Source organism: Giraffa tippelskirchi, chromosome 10 (genome assembly GCF_054371585.1).
Source record: "Giraffa tippelskirchi isolate mGirTip1 chromosome 10, T2T-mGirTip1v1.2.pri, whole genome shotgun sequence".
Lineage (NCBI taxonomy): Eukaryota > Metazoa > Chordata > Mammalia > Artiodactyla > Giraffidae > Giraffa > Giraffa tippelskirchi.
The window spans coordinates 119,588,322-119,614,261 of record NC_137284.1 but is presented as its reverse complement, the minus strand read 5'-3'; the positions used below and the strand labels follow the sequence as shown (position 1 = coordinate 119,614,261).

At 44.0% G+C, this 25,940-nt stretch overlaps 1 protein-coding gene across 2 annotated transcripts in view; it reads right to left on the bottom strand.

Annotated features, from left to right (window-relative positions):
• Positions 1-941: 941 nt before the first annotated feature.
• Positions 942-25,940, bottom strand: part of HUS1 (HUS1 checkpoint clamp component) — a 127,381-nt gene continuing 102,382 nt past the window's right edge. Inside the window, exons 8-9 of one of the 2 annotated variants that reach the window (XR_014066687.1) lie at positions 5,627-7,150; positions 942-1,824 (exon numbers count right to left, since the gene is read on the bottom strand). Coding sequence is in view for 1 of the 2 variants with exons in the window: in XM_081534018.1 (XP_081390144.1) it covers positions 7,134-7,150 (17 nt within the window). In the remaining variant the exon portion in view is untranslated. Of the gene's footprint in view, positions 1,825-5,373; positions 7,151-25,940 lie in introns of those variants that run through there. The other variant, XM_081534018.1, reaches the window with a different exon arrangement.

Genomic DNA, 25,940 nt, shown 5'->3' with positions numbered 1-25,940 from the left:
GTGTGTGCATGTGTTTTGTGGAGGACAGTTAGGGTCTAGGAGTCCTGCATTCTAACCTCATCACCTGGGATCACCCTTTGGTGTCACAGGCTGGCCTGGAGCGCCAGATATTTGCTGTCGGTGTCCTGTTTCAGGGAGGCTGGAACAGCTCCTTTAACCTCATCACATGGAGCCAGGGCCATTGTCAAGAGAAGTTGCTCTGGGTTGAGGAGCTCAAAGAGCAGGTGAACTGCACAGGGTCCGAGGTCCTGCCTCGAACTCAGTGCTGGGAAGAGACTGAAGTGACCCTGTGAGAGAGGGAGGGAGGGAGGAAAGCCGTCTGCAACCAGTGAGCCGTGCAGGAAATAATATGTGTACTTTTAGGCCTGGCACAGGTCACTGCCTTCCCTCTGAGCAGACAAGGAGTCACGGTGTTTTAGAGCTGCAAGGAGGCTGCTTTTAGGTCTAGGCACTGTCAGAAAAGGGGAGCAGTGAGAAGGGCCTCCTGGTGCCTGGCGGGCACACAGAGGGGCTCTGTCCTGCAGCCCCTCCGCCCGCTGGGCTCTCATGGTTGTCAAAACACCCGAGCATTCCTCAGCTAACCCAGCACACAAAGGCGAGCCCTAGGCCTGGAGCAAGCCGCTCACACATTTTATTAGTCCAAGCAAAGCCATAAATTCCCCTCTGGAATGTTGGTCTGCCCCCACTTCTCTGCCCCTCCAATGGCCCAGCCTGAGCCACAACCAGCTGGCAAGTCCAAGGCAGGCCGATTTTCCTTCCTTTGTAAAGTGAACTTCTCAGTTCACTGTAATATAATTTATTTTGCTAAGTAGTGAAGTCAAAGGACAAAAAGTAAAAAAATCAGATACAATATTTATATTCACAAACAAATATAGGATACATGTATATGAAGTGTGTGTATATGTCTAAATCTGTATATATATATATCAAATGTATATGTATTTGAGCTTTGCCAACTCTTTATTGTGAAATACAACACACTTTCAATGTAATCTAAGCAACAGTTATCACTTGATTGCCCTGCCTGTGGCAGAAGGCCCCTGAGACAGTCCCTTTTGGATCACCCCGCTTTGCCCTAGCAGGGACCACTGTCCTGATTTGGGTATCCTCATCCTCTTGCTTTTCTTTGTAGTCTACTATCTAAGTATGTGGGCTTCCCAGGTGGCTTAGTGGGTAAAGAATCCACCTGCAATGCAGGAGATGTAAGAAATGTGGGTTCGATCCCTGGCTTGGGAAGATCCCCTGGAGGAGGACATGGCAACCCACTCTAGTATTCTTGCGTGGAAAAGTCCATGGACAGAGGAGCCTTGCGGGCTACAATCCATGAGGTCACAAGAGTCAGGCATGACTGAAGAGACTGAGCACAACACACATCTAAATATCTCTCCCTAGCAGTGCAGTTTAGCTTAGCTTTGAACTGTATATTAATAAGCTTTTCCATTTGCATATTTGTGTTTCTGGAGTCTTTTGCTCAGTTTTGTTTGGCAGATGAATTCACCATATTGTTGATACGGTTCACACAGCCTCAAGGCAGCAGTGTATGTCTTTGCACAGATATGCCACTTTTTAAAAAACAGTTATTTTATTTTGGGCTGCACTGAGTCTTCATTGTTGTATATGGGCTTTCTTGTGAGTTACTCTTCGTTACAGTGCTTGGGCTTCCCATTACGGTGGCTTCTCTTGTTGCAGAGCACGGGCTCTAGGGTTTGAGGGCTTCAGTAGTCGTGGCACATGGGCTCAGTAGTTTCGCCTCTCAGACTCCAGAGCACACGCTCAGTAGTTGTGGTGCACAGGCTTAGTTGCTCCATGGTACGTGGAATCTCTCTGGAGCAGGGATCAAACCAAAATATTTTAGTTAGTGTGGGTAATTTATCTTAACCCTCTGTGTGCTATTTTTCACTGGTAAAATGGAATAATAATCCCTGCCCTGAAAAGTTGTTCTAAGAATTAATTGAGCAACCAGACAGGTTTCTGGACACAGTAGAATTTTAACAAGTGTTCATTTCCTGTCTCCTTAAATAGTAATTGCAAATACCACTAAAATGTCTGTTTATCTGCACTTTCTGATGATTGAAACTTAGATAAGGGCATTCCTGTTATCATTCATGTGCTCCAAACCACCAAAATGTGGGGGATGCAATAATCTGATTAAAATGCTCTTTCTATTTTAAAAAAAGCTATATTAACCTCTCTGTTATCAAAATCATTTTTCTTTGATGTATCTTGCCAAATAAGTCATAAGTCATCAGTCCTTTCTCAGACTGAACATTTGGGAAGGGTGGTTTTTAAAATGTGTGAACATTCCAGGATCTTGACACCCAAGAATTCTTAATGCAGACCCCTGGCGTGAGGATTTCCTGAGTAGTCCTTCAGGCCTGCAGGCCAGATGGGAAGAGCTGGATTTTACTTTTTATACATCATCTTAAAATGCTTGAAGATTAACTAGCTTTGGTTGATTCTAATCCTGTTTTATACAGAGCTATTATGACATGAACTATTTTTAAGACAAATGATATAATTACTTACTTCTATCTTTGATATATAATTTTTAACAGTTAAATACGGTCTTTTTGGAAACTTATTTTAAAAGAGGGACTGGCTTATATTAGATTCAAGTAGAAAATTCAACATTTTCCAAGAGCAACACATAAAATTTTTTAGTCATATTTTATTCATATTAAACATGTGGTTATTGCATTACTTAAAAATATCAAAATAATTTATGACTTTTAGAAAATCCACAATTCTGGTCCTTATTTTTTAAAAAAGAGTGAGGGTTTGTGGGTGGAGTGCTGTTTGTTATAGTTATTTTTCTTTGGATATTTTTAGTGTGTTTTACTATTGCAAACAGGAAAGCAAGACTTTGCCCTTGAGTCTTAGAATAAAATTTTATTTCTCATTTCAAATCTTAAAGATTTTGGCATCACATAGTTTTATTTTTGAAATAAATCATTTCAAAAGTCACCCATATTTTTAATAGGGCTTTCCAGGTGGTGCAGTGGTAAAGAATCTGCCTGCCAATGAAGGAGACACAAGAGAGTAGGGTTCAATCCCGGGTTAGGAAGATCTCCTGGAGTAGGAAATGGCAACCCACTCCAGTATTCTTGCCTGGAAAAGTCCATGGACAGAGCCTGGCGGGCTACAATCCACAGGGTTGTAAAGACTCGGACAACTGAGCACAACTGAGCACGCACGCATATTTTTAACGAGCTATTTCAAAAAGCTGATAAATTAATACAACCCTCTGCTTCTCCACTTATTTTTTTTCTTCCGACGATGGAATTAGTATCTGGAAAAATGGAAAGATGGCCTTGGTAGGTTGATAGAAGCAGTATTTGGGAGGAGCTGTGCCCAAGACCATCAGATCCTGGAAGATGCGGCAGGAGAAAACCCTGGTGGGAGGCATGAAGGCCTGGCTAACGCAGGCACAGCACCAGTTGCCTCCCACCAGGTAAATCAGAACCCAGTGGGAATCCGTGCCTGGGGAGGACACACCACCAAATTTTAGTTCTTGTCTGAACCATCTGGGATGCGTTTGCTCCCTATGGACACTCAAAACTGCTGGATTTCTGGGATGCTGGCCCCACTTTGGCTGATGCCTGCTTTTCTGGTCTATCCTCTGCAATCTCTCACTCCACCACCCAAGGCTGGACCTCACCACAAGTGTTCTCCCACCTCACACTCACCCAGGATCATCTCATCAACTCTCAAAGTTGCAACCCTCACCTACAGATCACCTGCGCCCCAAAGTTTACTTCCAACCCTGTCTCTTTACTGAACCTGAGTCCCTGAGGCATCTTCACATTTCTGGTTCCCTCACTGGACCAACGACATACCCTCGCTTTGCATTTGCACACTCCTCACACAATCTGTGTTCATTTTAGGCAACACTCCACCCAGAAGCCTAGGCTAGAATAGCTAGTCTTGTTTGTCTACTTGGATTCTGTCATCAACTTATCCAATTAGTCACTAGTTTTGTTCTGTTGATTTTATTTCTCAAAACCATCCCCTCTTCTCCGTCCCAACCCTGTGCCTTTGTTCAGACTATTCTCATTATGTCTTACCTCTTATGTAAAAATACTGCTTAACTGGGTTCTCTCCCTCCTACCCTAATTAACAATGGATAATTCAACCAGAGATCCTCCTGAAACATAAATCCAACCCTATTTCCTCTAATTAAACTGGTTCAATGGTACTCTGTCTCATTTAAGGAAAGTTCAAACTTCTTAATGTGATGATTAAAGCAAGTGCCCTGATCAGACTTGGGCCTTTCCCCTCTGGGCAAGAGCTGGTCTCTGATGCTGAATTTGGGAGACTGGGTTTAACAGGCATGGTACCTGCCTGCACCTCTGGGCTCTGAGTGTTGGAATTCACAGAGCCGAGTTTCTCATGAAAAAGTCATTGAAATGAGTTCACAGGCACATCCTCTGCCCATATGGAGTTTTGTACTAAGAAGTTCAATAATATTTCTTGTAAAACCATGGTGGAATGTATTGCCTACTACAAGTAGTAATAAATCCTTCTGTGAGTTCCCTTCCAGGAAATTTTTAGTCTCTACAATTGGAGGCATCTGTTTTCTGTTGTCAGAAATTTAAATCTGCGTAACCTGGGGTCTCCTTTGGCTTTAAGTGCCAGAAAACTTGGAACCAGATATATTAGCCAAGGATTGTAAACTGCTTAGCTCTGCTATCAGAGTCTATGGATGCCTTTGGCTTCCTTTAAATGGATTCTTTTCCTTAACCCCTGGAAGACATTCCTGACTTTTTTGTTCTCTAACAACTTAAAAGATTTCTTGGGGTGAGAGGACTCAAAACTCTATCAACATTCAACATTATGGCTTTTATATCTTCGTTATTACCTTCTAGCCTTTACCCACATGTTTTTATAAAGTTGCAGTTTTTTACTTAATATGAGAAAGATCAATAAATTCTGTTCATTTCATCATCTCTCTGGACTTTCCTGTTTCCATTATTTTCATCTTATTCAGACCCTAAACTTTCTGGCCAGGATAACTGCAATCTTCTTTTCATGCCTCTACATACAGATTTTCTATCAGTCCAGCTTCCAAATGACCAGCCAAGCAATCTAAAGTTCATGTGGTGGGGCAGCTGTCTGCCTAGCAAGGTTTTTAACTTATGCCTAGATGTATGCATGTTTGCATGTTACTTACTTAGGGAAGAGGACTGTTATGTTAAGCCTGGAATTTGTTTATAGAGGTGATGATAGTATTCAAAGATTCAGATATATCCAAAGATTCTAGAAACCTCCTGGAAGGGATGAGCTGGGGACTCCAATCCCTTCTATCTGAGAATCTGTGTATAATAGGATACTAAATGAAACTTTTCTTATAGAGACACTCTTGGAGGCTGAATACAGTAGATAAAAAAACACTGTGTATTGTTTCATCTGTCTTGAGATTCTTAGCTTATCTTCAGGATAAATAAGAAAGTTGGGAGAATTTATTTTGGAGAGACTTATTGGTGTGTTGTACATTTTGTCTCCCTCCAAGGGAAAGTGGGGGTATTTCTCCAGTCTTCCAAACCACCAGCTGAGTGAGGGGCAGTTCAAGTCACTGGGAGAGCTGGACAGGTGACCCCAGGAATTGAGAGCAATAAAGATCTCATACCTGATTCTCACATGGAAACATCTAAAGGTGAGAGCCTGGCTGGAGCATTGAAGAGAAGATTGTAGTTGGAGAATGGTTCATTCACGTGGGTGGAGGGGTGAAGGTGTGAGTTTCCATGGGTGAAATGCGGAGTCAGGGTTGAATCATTTTGATAGCTGTTGTTGTTCAGTCGCTAAGTCATGTCCAATTCTTTGTGACCTCATGAACTGCAACACACCAGGCTCCTCTGTCCTCTACTATCTCCCAGAGTTTGCTCAAATTCATGTCCATAGAGTCAGTGAAGCTACCTTAACATCTCACCCTCTGCCACCTCCTTCTCCTTTTGCCCTCAATCTTTCCCAGCATGAGGGTCTTTTCCAATGAGTCAGCTCTTCTCATCAGGTAGCCAAAAGTATTGGAGCTTCAGCTTCAGCTTCAGCATCAATCCTTCCAGTGAATATTCAGGGTTGATTTCCCTTAGGATTGACTGGTTTGATCTCCTTGCAGTCCAAGGAGTCTCAAGAGTCTTCTTGAGAACCACAGCTCAAAGACATCTGTTCTTCGGTGCTCAGCCTTCATTATGGTCCAACTCTCACATCTGTACATGACTACTGGAAAAACCATAGCTTTGACCATATGAGCCTTTGTCAGCAAATTGATGTCTCTGCTTTTTAATACACTGTCTAAGTTTGTCATAGTTTTCCTTCCAAAGAGCAAGCATTTTAATTTCATGGCAGCAGTCACTGTCTGCAGTGATTTTGGAGCCCAAGAAAAGAAAATCTGTCACTGCTTCCACTTTTTCCCCTTCTATTTGCCATAAAATGATGGGACTGGATGCCATTATCTAGTTTTTTAGTGTTGAGTTTCATGCAAGCTTTTTCTCCTCTCTCACTCTCAACAAGAGGCTCTTTAGTTTTTCTTCACTTTCTGCCATTAGAGTGGTATCATCTGCATATCTGAGGTTGTTGACATTTCGCCAAGCAATCTTGATTCCAGCCTGTGATTTATCCAGCTTGGCATTTCACATGATGTACTCTACATAGACGTTAAACAAGCAGGGTGAAAATATACAGCCTTGTCACACTTCATTCCCAATTATGAACCAGTCAGTAGTTCCACATCATTTTAACTATTGCTTCTTGACCTGCATAAAGATTTCTCAGGAGGCAGGTAAGGTGGTCTGGTATTCCCATCTCTTTAAGAATTTTTCACAGTTTGTTGTGATCCACACAGCCAGAAGCTTTAGTGTAGTCAATGAAGCAGAAGTAGATGTTTTTCTGGAATTCCCTTGCAGAGATGTGACCAAAAAGAGTGGGCATTTACCTACTTTTCTCCTTCTGGGCACCAAAGAGGTTCCACTGCCCCCATACCACTGAGGTTGGATGTGGCCAAGTGACATGCTTTGGCTATTAAAATATGAACATAAATGATGTGGGTCACTTGCAGGTAGAAACTTTTAAGGTCCAGCGAACGATTTGCCTCTTTCTCTGTTTTGATGGCTGTCAAGGAGGTGTTGGTGACTGTTTTTTCAGCCTGGAACCTGGCCTGTGGATGACACAGAACAGAGCATAAGGGTCCAGGAGCAAGGTATTAAAAAGTCCAGTCTAACCCCAACACTGAGATGTTAGGGTTTATTATACAGCTTACCTATTCCACTTACCATCCTGACTGATAAAATCTCTACAGAGTCAAGGTGCTTCCACAGAGCAAATACGTGAATATGGATGGCCTGGAGCCAGAGGTGAGATCATTGCCCATCTCAAGAAATAGCAGGTTAGCATCCACTGTTGGGGAGGGTTCCGAGGAATCCACAAAAATGTCTCTTGAGAGATGACACATGGCCATGGTCAAACGGCTCAAGCCTTAACTGAGTCACTTAAAAGTAAGACTTTTCAATCTTTGTCTCTTTTCCTCCACCAACTCCTCCTTGGAGAAACCAGAGGCAAGAATGAGGAATACAGGAAGAAGAGGAGAAGGTCAAAGTGTGCTTCTTAGATTGCTTGGACTGCCATGACAATATACTACAGACCGGGTGGCTTTAATAACAATTCTCTCACAGCCCTGGAAGATAGAAGTCTAAGATTAAGATGCTGGCAGTGTTGGTTTTTCCGAGGCCTCTCTCCTTGGCTTATAGATGGCAGTCTTTTCACTGTATCTTCGCACGGTCTTTGCTCTGTGAATGCAGAGAGAGCTCCAATGTCTCTTCTTCTTTTAATAATGACACCAGTTGTACTGGGTCAAGGCCCACCTTTATGGCCTCAATTAACATTGAATGTCTCTCTAAAGGCCCTGTCTCCAAATACAGTCACATTGAGGACTAGAGCTTCAGCCTCTGAATGTTCATTCCATAACAGTGGGTACAAAGGAGACCCCATTCCCTTTCTCAAGCTAAAGTCAGACCACATTGGAGAGAACATAGTCTGAGAGGAGACTAGACTGGACTTTTTAATACCTGCCTGGGCCTACTGAATACAATTTAGTACATGAATTGACTACAGAAGATTTGGAAACCAAACAAGATGGACCACGTATCCTTCGTCAAGTTCAGCTGGTGGCAAACAGGAAGCTGAGACAGAGTTCAGGACCAAAGTGGTACCCAATAAGGGAAGTGGCAGCCTCCAGAACCATCCAGCCATCCTGTTCTGGCTTTTAGAAGGAGAAGGCTGAGTGACTGTGCCAACCAGGAACTTAGGAGCCCAGTGTATTTCTGATGAGCAGCTGCTGTGGCCAAGTACTCCTAGTGGACCATCACCTGCCCTCTGACTGTAAAGAATTCCTAAAGCTGGGAAGTGTCAAAGGCACATACTGGCTTGGATGGTCTTGGCCTCAGCTGGAGCCTTGGCCTCAGCCACATGGCCTTGAACATGACAGAGAATAATAGGCCACCACTTAGAGTTGGGGGTGCACAGTGGAGTAAGGATCAATGCAGGCCAGAGGCCACATATGATGCATCATAGTCAAATGCTGAAAAGGTTTTCTTTGGAACTCCTTTGCCCTCAGGATTCTGTGTCTGGTTGGGGAAAAGGATCAGCAGCCAGAAGATGACAAGGGAAAAAGCTAAGTGCTACCCTGCAGGTGCCTAGAAAGTATCTATAACAGCTTAGAGGAGGGAGAAGGTGGCAGAAGAAAAAGGGCTTGGAAAAGATAGCTTTACAAGAGAAGAAAAGCAGAACAGAGCTGGTCAGAGGGAAAGAGACCCCTCATCAAGGAATCAGTGGCATCCCGAGAAACAGTGCTTCTGGGGGCTCTGTACTGCCAACACTGGTACACTGTCTCCTTGAGTCTTAATTACAATCTGGCTATCAGGGCTGTTTAAAATATGAGAGCATCCAAGCTCAAGATTTTCCTGTGAAATACGCTGACTGCCAGAAAGAAGCCCAGGCACAGGGTCATAAGAAACTGCAGAGCAGGGGAATGATATGGATATTGTCAGATGGAAAATCTATAACAATTATAATAGAAAATATACAGAAGTTTAAAAAAATACATAATTTTCCATATAATGAAATGAGGCCAAGGGAAGCAGAGAGAATGCGCCTTCAACCAAAAACACATTTCATAGGTTATTATGAGTTTTTTTCTGCATAGAATTTCATTCACTTATTTTTGCATCACTGGCATCATTTGGCTCTATGATATTTGGGCATCATCCTTGATTTCTTTTAATATTTACCCCCCAAGTAAACCAGGAAGATAAAATCTTACAATTTTTAAAAAGCTGGACACAGCTGTTTGCAGTTCTGATTGTCACAAGTGTTGTGGAGGCAACCACAGCACACAAGCTCTGCCGCTGCTCTGTGATGTGGTGAGGGCTCGCGTGGGGACCACATACCCTGCATCTGGGCCACCCCCTTTCTGGTTTGGCCCAGCCCTCCTGGGGCCAGAGACCTGAGTCTCCTCCTGAGTCTCCTTCCAGACAGGAAACCAAGAGCCAGATCTGGCCTATACCCACACTTTACTGGGGTTAGACGCCCAGGAGCGCTCCCCCAGTGGCCCCCACAAGGGCAGTACTGCACACCCATGTCTGTGGACAGTGATGGCCTTGGCCTCACCTCAGGGCCCTCACTCCTTCTTTAATCCAGCCGCCACCTCCTGGGGGGAGGAACCTGGCTGGAGGGACAGGATGGAGCAGTAGTCAAATTGAATGATGCACTGGTCTCAAGCAATGCAGAGTCCAACAGGGTCAGGCTGTCCAGACACAAATAGTAGGAGGAAGTGAAAAGTGGAGTCGAAGGACCATTTAGGGGCAGGGTTCATAAAGAGGTACACAATTCAGGTCTCATAGGTGGGCATAGAGAAGAAGGTGAGCAGGTGGAGGGCACACGGGCGTGTTCCCTGGAAGCCATGGAGGATCTGGAGGAGGTGGTGCAGGGACACCAGGAGAGAGGGGTGACGTGGGGTGGGTGAGGGGGGGTTGGTGGGGAGGGGAATGCAGGCCACTCAGCACACCGAGCTCACATGTTCTTCCCACTGCACCTCCTGCCTCACCAGGCCTCTGGAGGAGCGGAGTACACAAATCCTTTACAAAAAGGTACCAACTTGCAGCTGGGCCTAGCTCCATCCACACCCAGGTTAAGTCATCCTGAGCCTGTCCATGAGCCTGTTTCTCCTTCCTTCTCTGCTGGGGGTGATTCAGATGGGCACCCTGGAGAGCTGGCCTTCCAAGGGGCCAGCTGCCCCCAGTAAACTGGACAACAGGCAGCCACAGACATCAGACGAGATTCAGGGCACAGAAGGGGTCTGTCCTAATTCAGGCCAAGCCCACAGAGATGAGAGGCCAGGCCTTAAGTCACTGTGGACAGGGTCCTTCCCCAAGCCCTTTACCCAGATTTGGGCACACACTCAATGACCAGCCCCCACCAGTTTCACAGTCCCACGTTCTGCCCAAGTCCACGCCCAGCCCAGCATGTGTGGTGGTAGGGTCTTGCCTCAATAGAGCTGAGAAACACTTTGGGGATATTTGGAAGCATGTGTGTCACTCATGAGACGGAAGCGACAAGTCAGTGGGCTCTTACTATTCCTATGACTCCATTTGCAGCCCAGACAGGGCCTCAGTATGGCTGGAGATCTGCTGGTGTCAGTGGTTTCCAGCCCCTCCTACCCAGCACAGGACCTGGGGAGCCTGAAAGTACTGATGTCCTGGGTCAGGGTGATGACGGAGGAAGTGGGTGGGCCTTCAGCTTGCTCATCAGGTTTTAAAACCTCCTGGGAAGTTTTCCCATGTGGCCAGGGTGGACACCCACTGTGAGACCTCACTATAGATCAGAGGGGCCCAGGTCAGGCCTCTGTGGGCAGCCCAAGGGGTGGGGGGTGGACCTCCCCACCTCCAGACTCCAGCATCCCGAGAAACATGTCAAGGTCAAACAAAACGCTGGGTCTCCATCCAAACCATGGATGTGTTGGGGTCAAATCACTCCCTGAATTCAGGGTCAGGTGGCTACTCTCAGGCCAGGGGGCCTCCAAACAGCTGGGCCTGACATGCTGGTGCCTCTCAGCCCTGGCCACACAGAGACGACCTGGGCCTGTGGGACCTGAACGTCTGGGCAGCCTCCCCAGAGCAGCAGGCCTCCTCTATGGGAGGAGAGGGTCCCCTGGACAGAGCCCCTGGATGGGAGGAGGGCTGCTGTGGGTTATGTGTGGTCACACAGTGGCCAGCATCAAATCTTTTCAGGCACCGTAGCGTGTGGACCAGCTCACAGTGGTGGAAGGCAAGTACAGTGAGCACAGGACACCACGTCCCAGGAGACAAGACTGAGAACTGAGGTCTGAGTCAAAATGTCTTCAGCACTAAAAGCCATGTCACACATATCGACAGACAGTGCCACTGGTCACAACTTCATAAGGCAGACACTGTGGCCCCTCATGAGAGGTCGTTTATTTGCTTTTTTTAAAGCACAGTTCAGGACTTTCCTGGTAGTACAGTTGATAAGAATCCGCCTGTCAATGCCAGGGACACGGGTTTGATCCCTGGTCTGGGAAAGATTTTACATGCTGCAGAGCGACTAAGCCCGTGTGTCACAAATACTGAGCCCACGCTCTAGAGACTGTGAGCTGCAACTACTAAAACTCTTGAGCTCTAGGGCCCAGGAGCCACAACTACTGAGCCTGTGTGGTGCAACAACTGAAGCCCTTGCACCTGGAGCCTGTGCTCCACAAGAGAAGCCACCACAATGAGAAGCCTGTGCACCACGACAAAGAGTAGCCCCAACTCACGCAACTAGAGAAAAGCCCACTTGCAAAAATGAAGACCTAGAGCAACCAAAATAATAATAACAATAAAACAATGAAGCACAATTCAGAAAAATAAAAAAAGAGATTGTGTGGCTTTCAGGCTCCAAGAAGGCTGGGAGCAAGAAGGACTGTAGTGGAAAACTCAGGAAGCGGAAGGGATATCGTGCAGCCTGAATGCGGGGCTGGGGACCGGGACCCCACTTCCCTCCCATGCACACAGCTCGTGGCTCACAGCCTGGTACCGGGAGTGTGATGCTCCAGGCCCAGGGCAGCCCTGCTCAGCGTCCTTTTGGCTGAGTGACTGGATGTGTGTTGATGCCCCAGGGTCCTCACTATGAACTGTCTCTCAGTAACACACTGTCCATCACAGGACTTGTGAGGAGCTGGCTCCTCTCAGATGTTAGTTGTAACCGGGCTTGAGGCTGAGCCAGGGAGGAAGCCCCTCCGGCTGGGTGCACTCCCAAGGGCCTCTGCTGAAAGGGATTTTCGAAATGACTTTTACAATAGTAGCCCATTGGCTGTTGAGGGAACCTGAGCTTCCTGCAGGCACTGCACAAGGGAGAAGTGTTGTGGTCATTCTAACATTGTAACTTCTGCTAGCCTTTGTCTCAACCCTAACTTGTAGTCACTTTACAACTGTATTTTCATGATGGTCCCTTTCCAGGCACTCATTCATTTGACACAGACAAGTGAAAAATGAAATCTATTCCTCATTCCCTAGCATCAATATAAAATGCAAGGGGGCTTCCCTGGTGGCTCAATGGTAAAGAATCCTCCTGCCAATGCAGGAGACAACGGTTTGATCCCTGGTCTGGGAAGATCCCACAGACAATGGAGTAGCGAGGCCCATGTGCCACAACTACTGAGCCTGTGCTCTGGAGCCTGGGAGCTGCAACTACTGAGCCCATGTGCTGCAGTTACTAAAGTCCTTGCACCCTAAAGCCTGTGCTCCACAACAAGAGAAGCCACAGCAATGAGAAGCCAGTGCACTGCAACTAGATAGTAGCCTTTGCTTGCCCCAACTTGAGAAAACGTCTGTGCAGCAACAAAGACCCAGCACAGCCTAAATAAATACATAAATAATTTTTTTAAATGCAAGGAATTACATTTAAAATCAGGTCTGAGACAATCAAAATATTCTTCTTATTAAACATAACTGCTATAAACAGCCCAGTGATGATGGGCAAGTCCTACATACTTGGTCTCCTCACATACTGCATCTCAGCTCTTTCATCTAATCTCCGTTGGGAGCAGGGCCTTCACATCAGAGGACTACAGGATGGATGAGAATGGCTAGAAAGGGCGGCACTCTAAAATATCTACCAAGTGCATTGGAAATTGCCAGGAAACACTGCTCAGGGAATCCTGATTTCAATTATGTTCATAAACTTCATAGCAGCTAAACTACAAACGCCCCATCTTGGCTAAATTAACATCTTCAAAGTAAATCCTTTAAAGGAAACATAAAAAGATCATCTTTAAATAACACAAGAACTAAAATATTTGAGGCTAATGGGTCCAAAAATAGATAATACTGCATATATCAACAGAAACACTGAAGCACATTTGCTCTTTAAAATGCTTCCACTTCAATTTCAGTGACTAAGGGTGCCAAGTATATAACCTGATAATTCTGAAAAATACAAAGGGAAAAAAACATTTCCTCTCAGTAATGGAATTCTCCAGGCCAGGATACTGGAGTGGGTAGCCTTTCTCTTCTCTAGGGGATCTTCCCAACCCAGGGATCGAACCCAGGTCTCCTGCATTGCAGGCAGATTCTTTACCAGCTGAGCCTCAAGGGAAGCCCCTCAATAATTATTGCAGAAGTTCTATTTTAAACTGATTAACTTAATGTTAGGAAGATTTCTCCAATAGTGGTGATATTAGTGTGAAATGGTTACCCTCATTAAGACTGGTTGCCCTGAAATTTCTGGAGGGCATTTTAGGAGCAGTGTGGTAATCTGTAACCAAAACCATAAGCGTATTTTATTCTTCTTGGCCCAGTATTCCAAATACCAAGAATTTATCCTCAGGAAATATTTCAAGAGGGAATAGTTTAGAAGTAGCAGAATACTCATTGTAGTTATATTCTGCCAGAGGAAAAGAGAGAATCATTTGTAGCAGGGGTTGGCAGACTTTGTCCCATGTGCCAAATTGGCCCTCTGACTGTTTCAGTAAATAAAGTTTTATTGGCACAAAGCCATGCTCATTCATATGTATGTTGTCTCTGGTACTGTTCCTGTGCTGTAATGGTAAAATTGAGCCTTTCTGACATAGACCATATGGCTCACAAAGCTGAAAAACATTTACCGTCTTGCCTATTTTTCAGTATTGACCTTTTAAAATCCTAGATTATGATATTGCTCTCTATTCATAAAATTATTCATTTATATCCCTCTGTAAACCTTAAGTTTAATCCTAGGCATTTTATATTTTTCTTACTATTGTGACTAAAGTACTTTTAAAAAAATGCTATTCCTTGCTGATAATGGCTGTACTGGAAAAGCTCTTGATCTTCAAATATTTATATTGTAACCAACCACGCTCTGAAATCTCTTACTTGGTTAATTAATTTTACTTGTTTCTCTAATATGTTTCATATAGACGATCATATTATCTGGAAGTATTAGGATATTTTGTACCCTCCCTTCAATATTTGTCTTCCTTTACTCTTGTGTTACTGAGTCAGCTGTTATTTCTTGGACAGTGTTAGATATTCACAGGGACGATGAGCATAATTCCGTTCATTCTGAAATGACCTTCATCTAATTCCTTAGAATTCAGAAGCCATAAGTTAGCCCTAAAAACCACAGTTACAAGGTTTATATTTCCCTAAAAAAAAAATCCTTCTCAATTAGCCCACTCTCAAAGAAAACAACTGCTGGCTGAGATGTTCATGCTCTTATAGAATTGCTTATCTGGCTTAGAAAAAACCATGACTTCTTCCTGCTCCTGAGTCACTCTATTTTGGACTGAAATACTTAAAAACTTTTTTTCTTTCCAGGCACTTCAAGACAGGGATGAGGGATACAAGCTTCAAAAGCTAAAGAAACCAAACAAAATTCTGTTCAAATAAGAAGTCCCTACTATCTGAAGTACAGATGGTGAGACAGACATGGATTCTGTGTGCCTCCTATAAGCTCTGTGATGCTGGGCAAAGCTTCCGAGTCACAGTTTTCTAGACTATAAAATGCGAAATAATACTGGAATTCTAGAGTTGTGAGAATGAGGACTACCTGACAACATGTGGATAAGAGATATCAGACAAGTCCTCACAGAGAAACAACTGTAACAACCACACTGTTCTCAACATTTTGAGATTTGTTCCTTTTGGGTGCTCAGAACACAATTGTTCTATAAATACAAGATCTGAGCGTGAAGAGGAAGGATGGGGAGGAGATGACTGAAAAGGAGGGGTGGCTCCAGCCCACCTTTCTGTCCATAGGTCCCTGATTTCATGTTTACCCTCCTGCCCGTGGAGCCTAGGCTTCTGGCAATGCTCAGGGCACCAGGTCCCCTTGTCCCAACCACCAGGCCTTCTCTGATCTTCACTGCTGCTCACAAGGCCTTGAACTTGCTGTGAACTTGACAGCGATTGCCCTTCTCCCCAGTGGCTGGATTGCTGTAAATAATCAGGATGATGATAATGAAAAGAATTGCGCAGGATGCGGCAGGAGTCCAACCAGACTCCCAGACTCGCTAGGGAATGAGGGCTGTCATGTCCAGGGCACTGCTCTATGTACTTAGTGTTAATAAATCACAATAATTAAATACTGGCCCCAGTAACCTGAAATTCTTTTCTTTCATTTGGTGCAGCGTTTATGGAAAGATGAAGACAGCGCTGACGGTCGTTGTTATTCACATGGAGTCCTAGGGCTGGTGCAGGATTTGGCCAGCTGCGGCCTTCCCAAGGCTTCCCCTGCAGATCTGGCCCCCATCTGGACTGTGAGCTTGTACTCTTTTCCTCCCCGTGCACAGATGATAACAGTGACTAGGATGCAGACCTGAGGGAAGTGCTGGGGCCACTGGAGACGGAGTGCCCAGAGCTGGGACTCTGGAGAAATAGTGGCTAATACGTATCTGTCTGAGCTGGGTCAGCACCATGCTGAGCTCTCCACGGGCACTGCCTCACTCAGTCTTCCCCACCTCCCTTTGGTGCATGAGGAACCTGAGGCTTGGAGTCTGGCCATGAATGCAGTGTTCACCAGCATATGTATTAGTCAGGCTGAGCTGGGTTCTACTGTGGTAACAAACATCTCCCAAATCTCAGTAGCTTCACATTGCGAAAGTTTGTTTTTCACGTATGCAATATCTTGTGTGGCCCTGTGACATCACCAGGCTGCTGTCCCTGTGTGGGGACCCAGCCCTGCAAGCTGCTCCTGTGTCCTGGCTCAGCCATCTCCTGAGATCACCTTTGCCTTCCCAGCAGGGCAGAATGTACGTGAAGATCTTCCACACACATGTTTATTTAAAAAACCCAACCCTTCCTTCCTACCCTACCTTTGATCTAGTGACAGACAAAGGGAGCCTGTTAGCCTATGAGAACAATGGGATCCACGTCCAGATCTGCCCAGGGTTTACTTCAGAATGTGCAGAGGAAGGATAAAGAAGTAAATGTCAGAAGTGAGAATACAGGGTGTCAACCCAGGGCATCAGGCAAACCACAGCAGGCTCTGGGGGAGGCCCTGAACATGACTCCAGAATCTGACATTGTCCAGACGCTCCAGCTCTGAGGCTCCAACTGGGAAGAAGAAAGTGCAGGGAGAATGGCTGTTCTTCAGACAGGTGACAAGCTCACTACCTCAGTGATGCTCATGGGTACCAGGCAGCTCTTTATTAGTGCTGCCAGGACACCCTCCTGCCCACAGACTACCTGAAACAATGAAGCAAAACGAAATTTAAGAACAAATTTGCCCTTGAAGGAGCCCCAAACCCTGAATCCCCTGGGGCCTGACACCTTAATGTCACTGTGGGGACACATTTGCCTTAGACTGGAGAGTGTGATAACTAATTTTATGGATGGTGGTACCCAGATAGTTGATCAAACATGATTCTAGATGCTGCTGTCAAAGCATTTTTACATCAGTAGATTTTGAGTAAAGCAGATGGTCCTCTTAAAGGGGGGCTATCTCATCCCATCAGTTGAAGGGCTTAAGAGAAAAAGACTGAGATCCTGTGAGCAAAGGGAATTCTGCCTCCAGGCAGCCTTTGACTTGAATGGCACATCAACGCTTCCCTGTGTCTCTAGCCTGCTGGCCTGCCCTGCAGATTTTAGACTTGCCTCCCTTCTCCACACTCCATGACTATGTGAACTAGGTCCTCCAAATTCCCCCATCTCTCTCTCTTTCTCTATTATATATATATATACACATACATATATCCTAGTGATTCTATTTCTCTAGAGAAATCCTAACAGCCCAGCTGATAGTTTGTTGCGTTGACACAGAACTGTTTTTGTTTGATTGGAAAATCATTATTAGGAAGCCTCCATGGTCAAGTATTCTTTCTTTGACTTGCTCAGCAGAGAGGGGTAGGCTCCCCTTTCTGCCCATTTCCACCAGGGATGTCCACTCGACCCCTCCTAGATGATGAACCTGCTTATGAATCTGCCTTCAATCAGCAAAACACACTTTATCCAGGAGTAGAGCCAGGGACCCATTACTGTCCAATTCTCATCAGAAGTTCATCTGCTATGAAAACCAAGTGTGGGAATTCATAGGGGATAGCCTAAGAGTCTGTTTCTTCTGAACCATCTCTATCTACTTCATGTATAGATTAATCCAGAGCAGGGAAGCCTGTATTTCACAAGCATTGATTTGGCTCTTTGTAGAACATTTACCTTTGCTGAATCACCAGTGGGCATTACAGGTGGATCTGAGACATGGAAACAACAATACTCAAGAGTCAAATAAAAACAGAGTGTTGAATACCCTTATAAGAAGAAACACGGAAAGGTGATCTTACTCTTCGCCACATGAGGACACGATGAGAAGATGTGTGCAAACATGCTAAGTCACTTCAGTTGTGTCCGACTCTTTTTGACCCAGGAATGGTAGCCCACCAGGCTCCTCTGTCCATGGGATTCTCCAGGCAAGAATACTGGAGTGGGTTGCCATTTCCTTCTCCAGGGAATCTTCCCGACTCAGGGATTGAACCTGCATCTCTTATGTCTCTTGCATTGGCAGGCAAATTCTTTACCACTAGCACCACCTGGGAAGCCCTCTGCAAATCAGGAAGAGGGGGTCTCCCCAGGACCAACCCTGCTGGCACCGTGATCTTGGACTTCTAGTCTCCAGAGCTGTGTAAACATCTGTTGCTTTAGAAAAAAGTGTCAAGGCACAGATGGTGTTACTCATTGGTTAGGAGGATGGTGCCATACAAAACCTGGTGTCCTTCAGCACATTACTTGTGTCTCTGCCTCAGATTTCTCACCTGTAAAGAGGCAGTCCTACCACTTCCTAGGCTGGTTGAGATGATCAGATGAGACGAAAAAGGTAAAACACCAAGCCCCAAAGAATCAGTGGCCCTCAGTGTAGGTCGGTGTGGAGGTCAGGGACCCCACTGTGGACACCTGAAGAAGGGGAGGATGGAGCGAGTCAAACGAGGAGGTTGGTACTTCCCAACCAGACTGGCCGGCACCAGAACTGCTTCCCAGTTCTGGTTTTGTTTTGTTTTTTCCCAGAGAACCCTGCTGCTCTCTCCTAAAGCCAACACAAGGCTTCCAAGCAGGGGTTTGTTCTTTCGTGCACAATTTAACATCTAGTCAGGCGCGTCCGCAGCCCTGAGCCGAATGAAGGCATTCTGGCCGGATGGTGAAGGGCTAAGCCAATTACTCTGCACAGTGCTGTTCTGGTTTGGAAAGATGTAATGACCCCCTATTAGCATGTGTTAGCCAGTAGCAAATAGGATTTGAATTAGGAATTCTTGATTGAAAGCCTGACCACTTTTGAACTCTCCACAACCTGGTAAATTCTTAAATGTCCTATTAGAAGGAAATTAAAGCTCTGCTGGACTGCTTATAGAGTAGCAATAGGAAATCTTATTACACAAGTGTCAGGAGATTTCACATTTCCTCAATATTCAGAATAGGCAAGCAATATCAACTTATTTGACATTAAACACAGAAGCCAGATTTCTACTGCTTTTGTAATGAACCTGTTTTTCTGTTCTCACTGCAACGAATGTCACTCATTTCTGAAGAGGTTGACTATAACTTGCCATAATGTCCTAAAATGGGACAAACATGCAAGGATAAAGATGGGCAGAATCAATGGTTCTCTGGTATGAATATCCTTTGTGTTTCTTTCCTCTCCTATTTCTCTATATGGTTGCTTGTCTTTCCTTCTACACATGCCCTTAGTGGTAAAGTTTATTGTGGAAAACACTTATTTTTTAAAAGCTCTTTGCATTAAAGAATTATTGTAAGGCCCCATGAGTTATACTGGAAATTTGCTCTTGGAGACAGGGGGAGAGGAAGAGAGCTGAAAAGGAGGAACCACCGAAGAAGTCAGATCATAGCTATGTCTGAACCTGCATACCTCCCAGGGCACACAGCAGGATTTCTGCATGATGTAGCCCAGGTGTTAGAGGCAGGATGTGCAGTAAAAAGGTGTGAGACCTCCCCCAGTGTCTCCCCTTTAGCACTGCAGTTATTTTTCAGATTCTATTCATGCATCAGTTAGAGGGGATTCTCTTTTATTCTGATAGATTACTGGTTGGAAATTTCAGTTTCCTGAGCTATTAATGCTTTATCAGGAATACCTTTTGATGGGATTAATAAAGGGGAAGATGATTTAGGTATTGCCATCTAGAGTCTATCTAAATCTGAAAATTCCTATTTTCCTTTCTGAGTGACAAATTGACACACGACATATTGTACATGATGTAACTGCAGACTATAAAAGCAGCTCACAGCCTCTTCTATGATGCTTTTCTGGAAAAAATAGAGAGATGTAGGCCAGGGGCTGAGTATACCCTACCTTACCTAAGTGTCTGCTAACCACTTCTGATTAGGAAACCAAACACAACCAGGGGCATGAATCTTGATCTTGGGACTTTCTCTTTTCTTCATTAATTTTTGGTTGTTCTTTAACAATTTATTACACATTTTATTATGTAGAACACTATTCTTCAAGAAAAATATAATGTGGGCCACATAGGTAATTTTGTTTGAGAACCAAACTAGCTACTGTTGTAGTTTATCTTTTAAATCTCACACATAATTTAGAAAACTCAAGAGAAAAAGTCTTTTGCATTTACCTATATTTTTACTCTTTCCATTATTCTTTCTTTCTTCACGAAATTCCAATGTTTCCTCTTATTTTTTCCTTTTCTGTTTAGAGAACTTCCTTTAGCCATAATTATAAGGTAGATCTGTTGTTGATAAAGTCTCTTAGTTTTCCATCATTTTCTGGGTCAATATTTCTTTTTTTCAACACTGTCATTTGAGTCACCTTTCCCTATCTTTTTCATTTCTTTCATGTGTGTTCATTGAAGCATTTCTATGATGGCTGCTTTTAAATGTTTGGGTTTTTTTTGTCTTGCTAATTTGTCTTGCTTTTTCCACGTCCTTTGGCTTTTAAGAGTAAACTTTTGTTTTTGTTTTCATGTGCACCTATCTCCTTCAGCTCTCAGTGTAGGATATATGAAGCAAGAAGAAAACTCAAGGGAACACACCACCAGGTCATTTCTCTGGTCCTGAGGTCTCTAGTTGGTCTACTTTCAGCATCTTCTTATTGTGTTTTATATATGATTCCGAGGGGATTTTGTTGTGTTTAGCAGAAAAAAATAGAAACATGTGTGTCTACTTTATCTTTCCAGAAGATTAATTCTCCTGGTGTGTGTGTGTGTGTGTGTGTGTGATGTTTTAGTCACTGGACGGAGCCCTGGGGGAAGCATGCAGTGGACACGTGGCACAAAGGTGAACATGACAGAAGACTCGGACCAAACATTTCTCAAGAAGCCATGCACTTGTTTCAAAGTAATCAACTGAAATTTAATCAGATCATTAAACAATTGAACCGTAGTAGTAAAGAAAGGAGGAAGAGGTATGAGCGATATTAACATGAAAAAGAAACAATTCTGAGCTAAATTTGAGTGAAAGGATTGCTTATAGGTATAGTGATCAGAGAGTGAAGCAATGCTTTGACTATCAGGCTAAGACCAGGGTCCCTTTCTTCCAGACTTTTGGGGATGTCCACCCAAGCCAAGCCCGAGGACACATGGAACAGTTTATAGCACAGGATCCAGAAATTCTTGAGTAATGCAGGAAGTAGTGCTTATGTGCTGAGAGAATCAAACAGCATATGCAAGTATAAAAGTAGTGAAAAAATAAAATCCTATAGGACTTTCTCTTAAAAACTAAGCTAAAACTATTGTGTTGAATAGTTTTAAAGTAATAATTGATATTAATACAACACTTTGTAGACAATGACTTCAAAGCACTCTACATATCTCTCACTAATTCCAATTCTTTCTCTCATTCTTTCACTCTCCATTGCTTTGTAAACCTCCTCTTCCTCTCTCGCCTCCCACACATGAACATACATGTATGCACATATACACACAAACACATACACAAACCTACCATTAACACAAGTGAACATATTAAGAGTAAAACTACGGGGAGTCAAGAACCAGTAAAGAGAAATATGAGGCTATAAAACAAAATCAAATACCTAGATGCATTAAGAAACTTTAGCTTAACATGTTCTCTCCAAATGTTAAAGTCAACAAAGAGATCTGATTCCTTTCCTGAGGAAGAAGGGCTTTTTAAAGACATTTTATAAAGGAGTTGTTTATGATTAGAAGGTCCAGATGTGCTCATGTCTTTAGAAAATGTTTTTAAAAAGATTAAAAATGACTGCGAAAATGCAGGACTCATAATTTTCTGTTTATGTGGTTGTAGCTATTTATGATACTAGAAATGTTTCAGTTCTCAAAGTTGGGCTAAATGAAAAGTTTCACAGAAGAAATTTTTGAATTTTGGGAGACTGGGCAACCTAGGACTTTATGCTATTTTCAAAACACTATTAACTCCAGACTGACCAAAGTTTATTGCCGTTCCAAGCATTTCATTATCAAGCATCTTGTCTTAGAGTTTAAATTCTAGCTTAAAAATTGTATTTTAATAAATAGAAAAACACACCAGTGATGAGTATACTGTTTGAAGCATTGTCACAGACTGTATGTAAACATACATGTATAACCATCATCACTCAGCACCCCAGAGTCCTCTAGTGGCTCCTACCTCTTGTTACACTCTCCTACTTCCCAGGGGTAACCATTATCCTGAATCCAGTGACATCAATGAGTACTGCTTGTCTTTGTAGTTTGTATAATGGGATTCATGCACTAGGTGTGCCTTTGGCTGGGATTCTCTGGGTTGATCTCATGTCTGGGAGACTCATCTATATCACTGCACATAGCAGCAATCCATTCATTTCATCACTCGATGTTCCATTTATGAATATACCATATTCTGCCTGTTCTGCGGCTAATGATAGTTTTCTTTTTCTTCATTTTTGGGTGTAACAAATGAAGCCAATGTCAGCATTTGTATGTGTACTTTCTGATGTACAGATGCTTGCATTTCTGTTGGTCTTTCACCTGGGAATAAATTTTCTGGGCTCAGGTATGTGCAATATTCAGATTTATAGGTATTACACAAGAGTTTTCCAAAGTAGTTATGGCAACTTTCACCAGCCATGTACAGGACCTTTGCCTGTCTCAGATTTGGCATTGCTATGGTTTTCTCTTCCCTTGGAGCCATATCCACTTCATTTCACAAAGATGCTCCAGGGTGAAGGTGTTTATCTTTCTACAGATTAGAATATGATTATCCTGCTTTAGTAAATAGAGGATTTCTGCACCCTCATTCTCCTCAACATTCATCTATTTATGATACACAATATTTCATCACTCCAAAATGAAAATTTAGGCACATTAGTAGTGATTCATTTCATTTTTTCCCATACCCTAACAACCACTAATCTACTTACTGTCTCTGTGGACTTGTCTATTCTGAATTTTTAATATAAATGGAATCATACAGGATATGGTCCCTTGTATCTCTGGCTTCATTCACTTAGCATAATGTTTTCAAGACTCACTGATGGTGTAGCAAGTGGTAGTCCTTCATTCCTTTTCATGGCTGCATAATATTTGATTGCACTGATGGGCCACAATTTGTTTTCCATTCTTCAACTGATGGGCATTTGGGTTGATTCCATTTTTTGGCTATTATGGGTAATCCTGCTAAACATGTGTACATGTTTTTGGGTGAGCATACGTTTTCAGTTCTCTTGGGTGTATACCTTAGAGTGGAATTGCTAGGTCATATGGTAATTCTATATTTAACATTTTGAGGAACTACTAGACTGTTTTACACGTGGCTGTTGTGCTTTACAATCCCACCAGCAATACACAAGTCTTCCATCTCTCTACAGTCTTGCCAACACTTGTTATTGTCTTTTTGTTACTGTAATTATTGTAGTTATTCAAGTGGGTGCACTTATTTTTGCGAACAAATTTTTCCAGGTAGATTTTCATAAACTCAGAGTTAAGGCCAGTTTCTTTCTTTTATTTTCCTGCAGGGAGATAGTTTTAACATATCTTTTTTTTAAAACAGAAATATTCCCAGCTTAAAGCCTTGATTTGTTACTAGCATGACTGTCAGACTTATACCAAGTTTGAAGTTGATTTTTATAATAGTTGTAGGATGATGATAAGAGCTTTTCTATTGCCCTGAAACTGACAACTAGTCCCTAAATCTTGGAACCAAGAGGCACTGAGTACTTTACGTTCTAAGGAGAAGCACAGCCAAATTGGGGGTAGGCGGCAGACATTGCTGAAAGCTATATTAAACGTCGGTCTGGGCTTCCCTCGTGGCTCAGGGGCAAAGAGTCTGCCTGCCAGTGCAGGCAACATGGGTTTGATCCCTGATCCAGGAGGACCCCTCATGCCTCGGAGCAACTGGGCCCATGTACCATAACTAATGAGCCTGTGTTCTGGTGCCCAGGAGCTGCAGCTACTGAAGCCCATGCACCCTAGAGCCTGTGCTCCACAACAAGAGAAGACACTGTTTTAAGAAACCTGCAATCCACAGCTAGAGAGTAGCCCCCACTCTCTGCAACTAGAGAAAAGCCTGAGCAGCAATGAGGACAAAGCACAGACAAAAGCAAATGAATAAATTGTTTATAAAAAGTTGGCCTAACAGAGTCTACTACATGCAGTCATCACCTCTACCCATACACCCCAGACCTGTATAGAAATGCCCACCCATGTTCTCCCTCTGGATCAGCAAGGCGCCCCAACCCCACTCTGTCTTCTTCCTCTTCATGAGCAATGAAATCTGAATATTTCCCAGTTTTTTTTTCATGTTCTCATTTTAATATCTTGGTCATCTGTTTCATTTCCTTGTTTGGCAGCCTCTCACTACACAGAGATTTCCTCCAGTCCCTTGCAAGTAGGTCTCCCAATGTGTTAGAGAGTATTTCATCATCCTCTCATCAGCACAGGCCCACCCTAGTATGTTTTGCCAATGGCCCTGGTGCCCCTGGAGCAACAATGGCACCTAAGCCCTGGGCCTTCTCAGCCATTGGCAGCCGTGCCAAGAGGGGCTTGCAGCTGTTTCCACAAACCAGGTGGAAAGTGAAAGTGGAAGTATTAGTTGCTCAGTTGTGTCTGACTCTTTGCGACCTCATGGGCTGTAGCCGGTCAGGCTCCTCTGTCCATGGAATTCTCCAGGCAAGAATACTGGAGTGGGTTGCCATTTCCTCCTCCAGGGGATCTTCCCGACCTAGGGATCGAACCTAGGTCTCTGGCATTGCAGGCAGATTCTTTACCATCTGAGCCACCAGGGGAGCCCAAACCAGGTGGGAAGCTTGTACACGAGGGACCGTTGGCTTCCAAGCTGCTCTTGCTCTGGGAAAAAAACACCCTAAGTGGGAACCAACCTGCTCCTGCAATGTCAGCTCTCCTCCTGGCCTCGAGCTCTGGAGGCTCCTCACAGATTACAACCCAGAGGCTTCTGTGCTGGTTATAATGTGCCTACCCTGCAGAGGATGCTGCTTTGGGTTGAATCATGTCCTCCCAAATATACAGTGATACTGACAAATAATTTATGGAAATAAATTAGTCAGCACCCGATGTACCTATGATGCAGTTTCCGCAGTTTAATATAAAGGAAAAGTACATGCTTGAACTATTCTTAATGTTTCTGCAGTTTTACAACTGACCTGAACAATGTCAGGAATTCAGCTTTATGAATGGGTGCTAATTGGTAACGGAGATCATTTAGTAACGGGCTGCTTGATTAAGTAAACAAGGAGGCATTGGCCTGAGATGCTATGCCAGCAACCCAAAATCTAAACTGTAAATGTCTCAAGGTTATGAATCAAAATGCTAGGGACAGCGAACCACTCATGGCCACCTGGGCCTCAAGCTGCAGCCATCAGTCAGGCCCTTGCTGTGCTTCCCCTTTCTCTCCGGCTCCCCCACCACTTTCCAATTCAAATTGATTTTTGCTTGCTGCTGCTGCTGCTAAGTCGCTTCAGTCGTGTCCGACTCGGTGCGACCCTATAGACGGCAGCCCACCAGGCTCCGCTGTCCCTAGGATTCTCCAGGCAAGAATTCTGGAGTGGGTTGCCATTTCCTTCTCCAGTGCATGAAAGGGAAAAGTGAAAGTGAAGTTGCTCAGTCGTGTCTGACTCTTAGCGACCCCATGGACTACAGCCTACTAGGCTCCTCCATCCATGGGATTTTCCAGGCAAGAGTACTGGAGTGGGGTGCCATTGCCTTCTCCGGTGATTTTTGCTTAGATTCTTAAAAATGTTAACACGTCTCAGCTAATCTTTGAACAAGACTATACAGAAAGTTAATAATAAAACTCTGGGCTTCCCTGGTGGCTCAGCAATAAAGAATCTATGTGTCAATGTAGGAGGCCTGGGTTTGATCCGTGGGTTGGGAAGATACCCTGGAGGAGGAAATGGCAACCCACTCCAGTATTCTTGCCTGGGGAATCTCATGGACAGAGGAGCCTGGCAGGCTGTACGGTCTATGGGGTGGCAAAGAGTCGGACACAACAACTCTTAAACTTAAATGT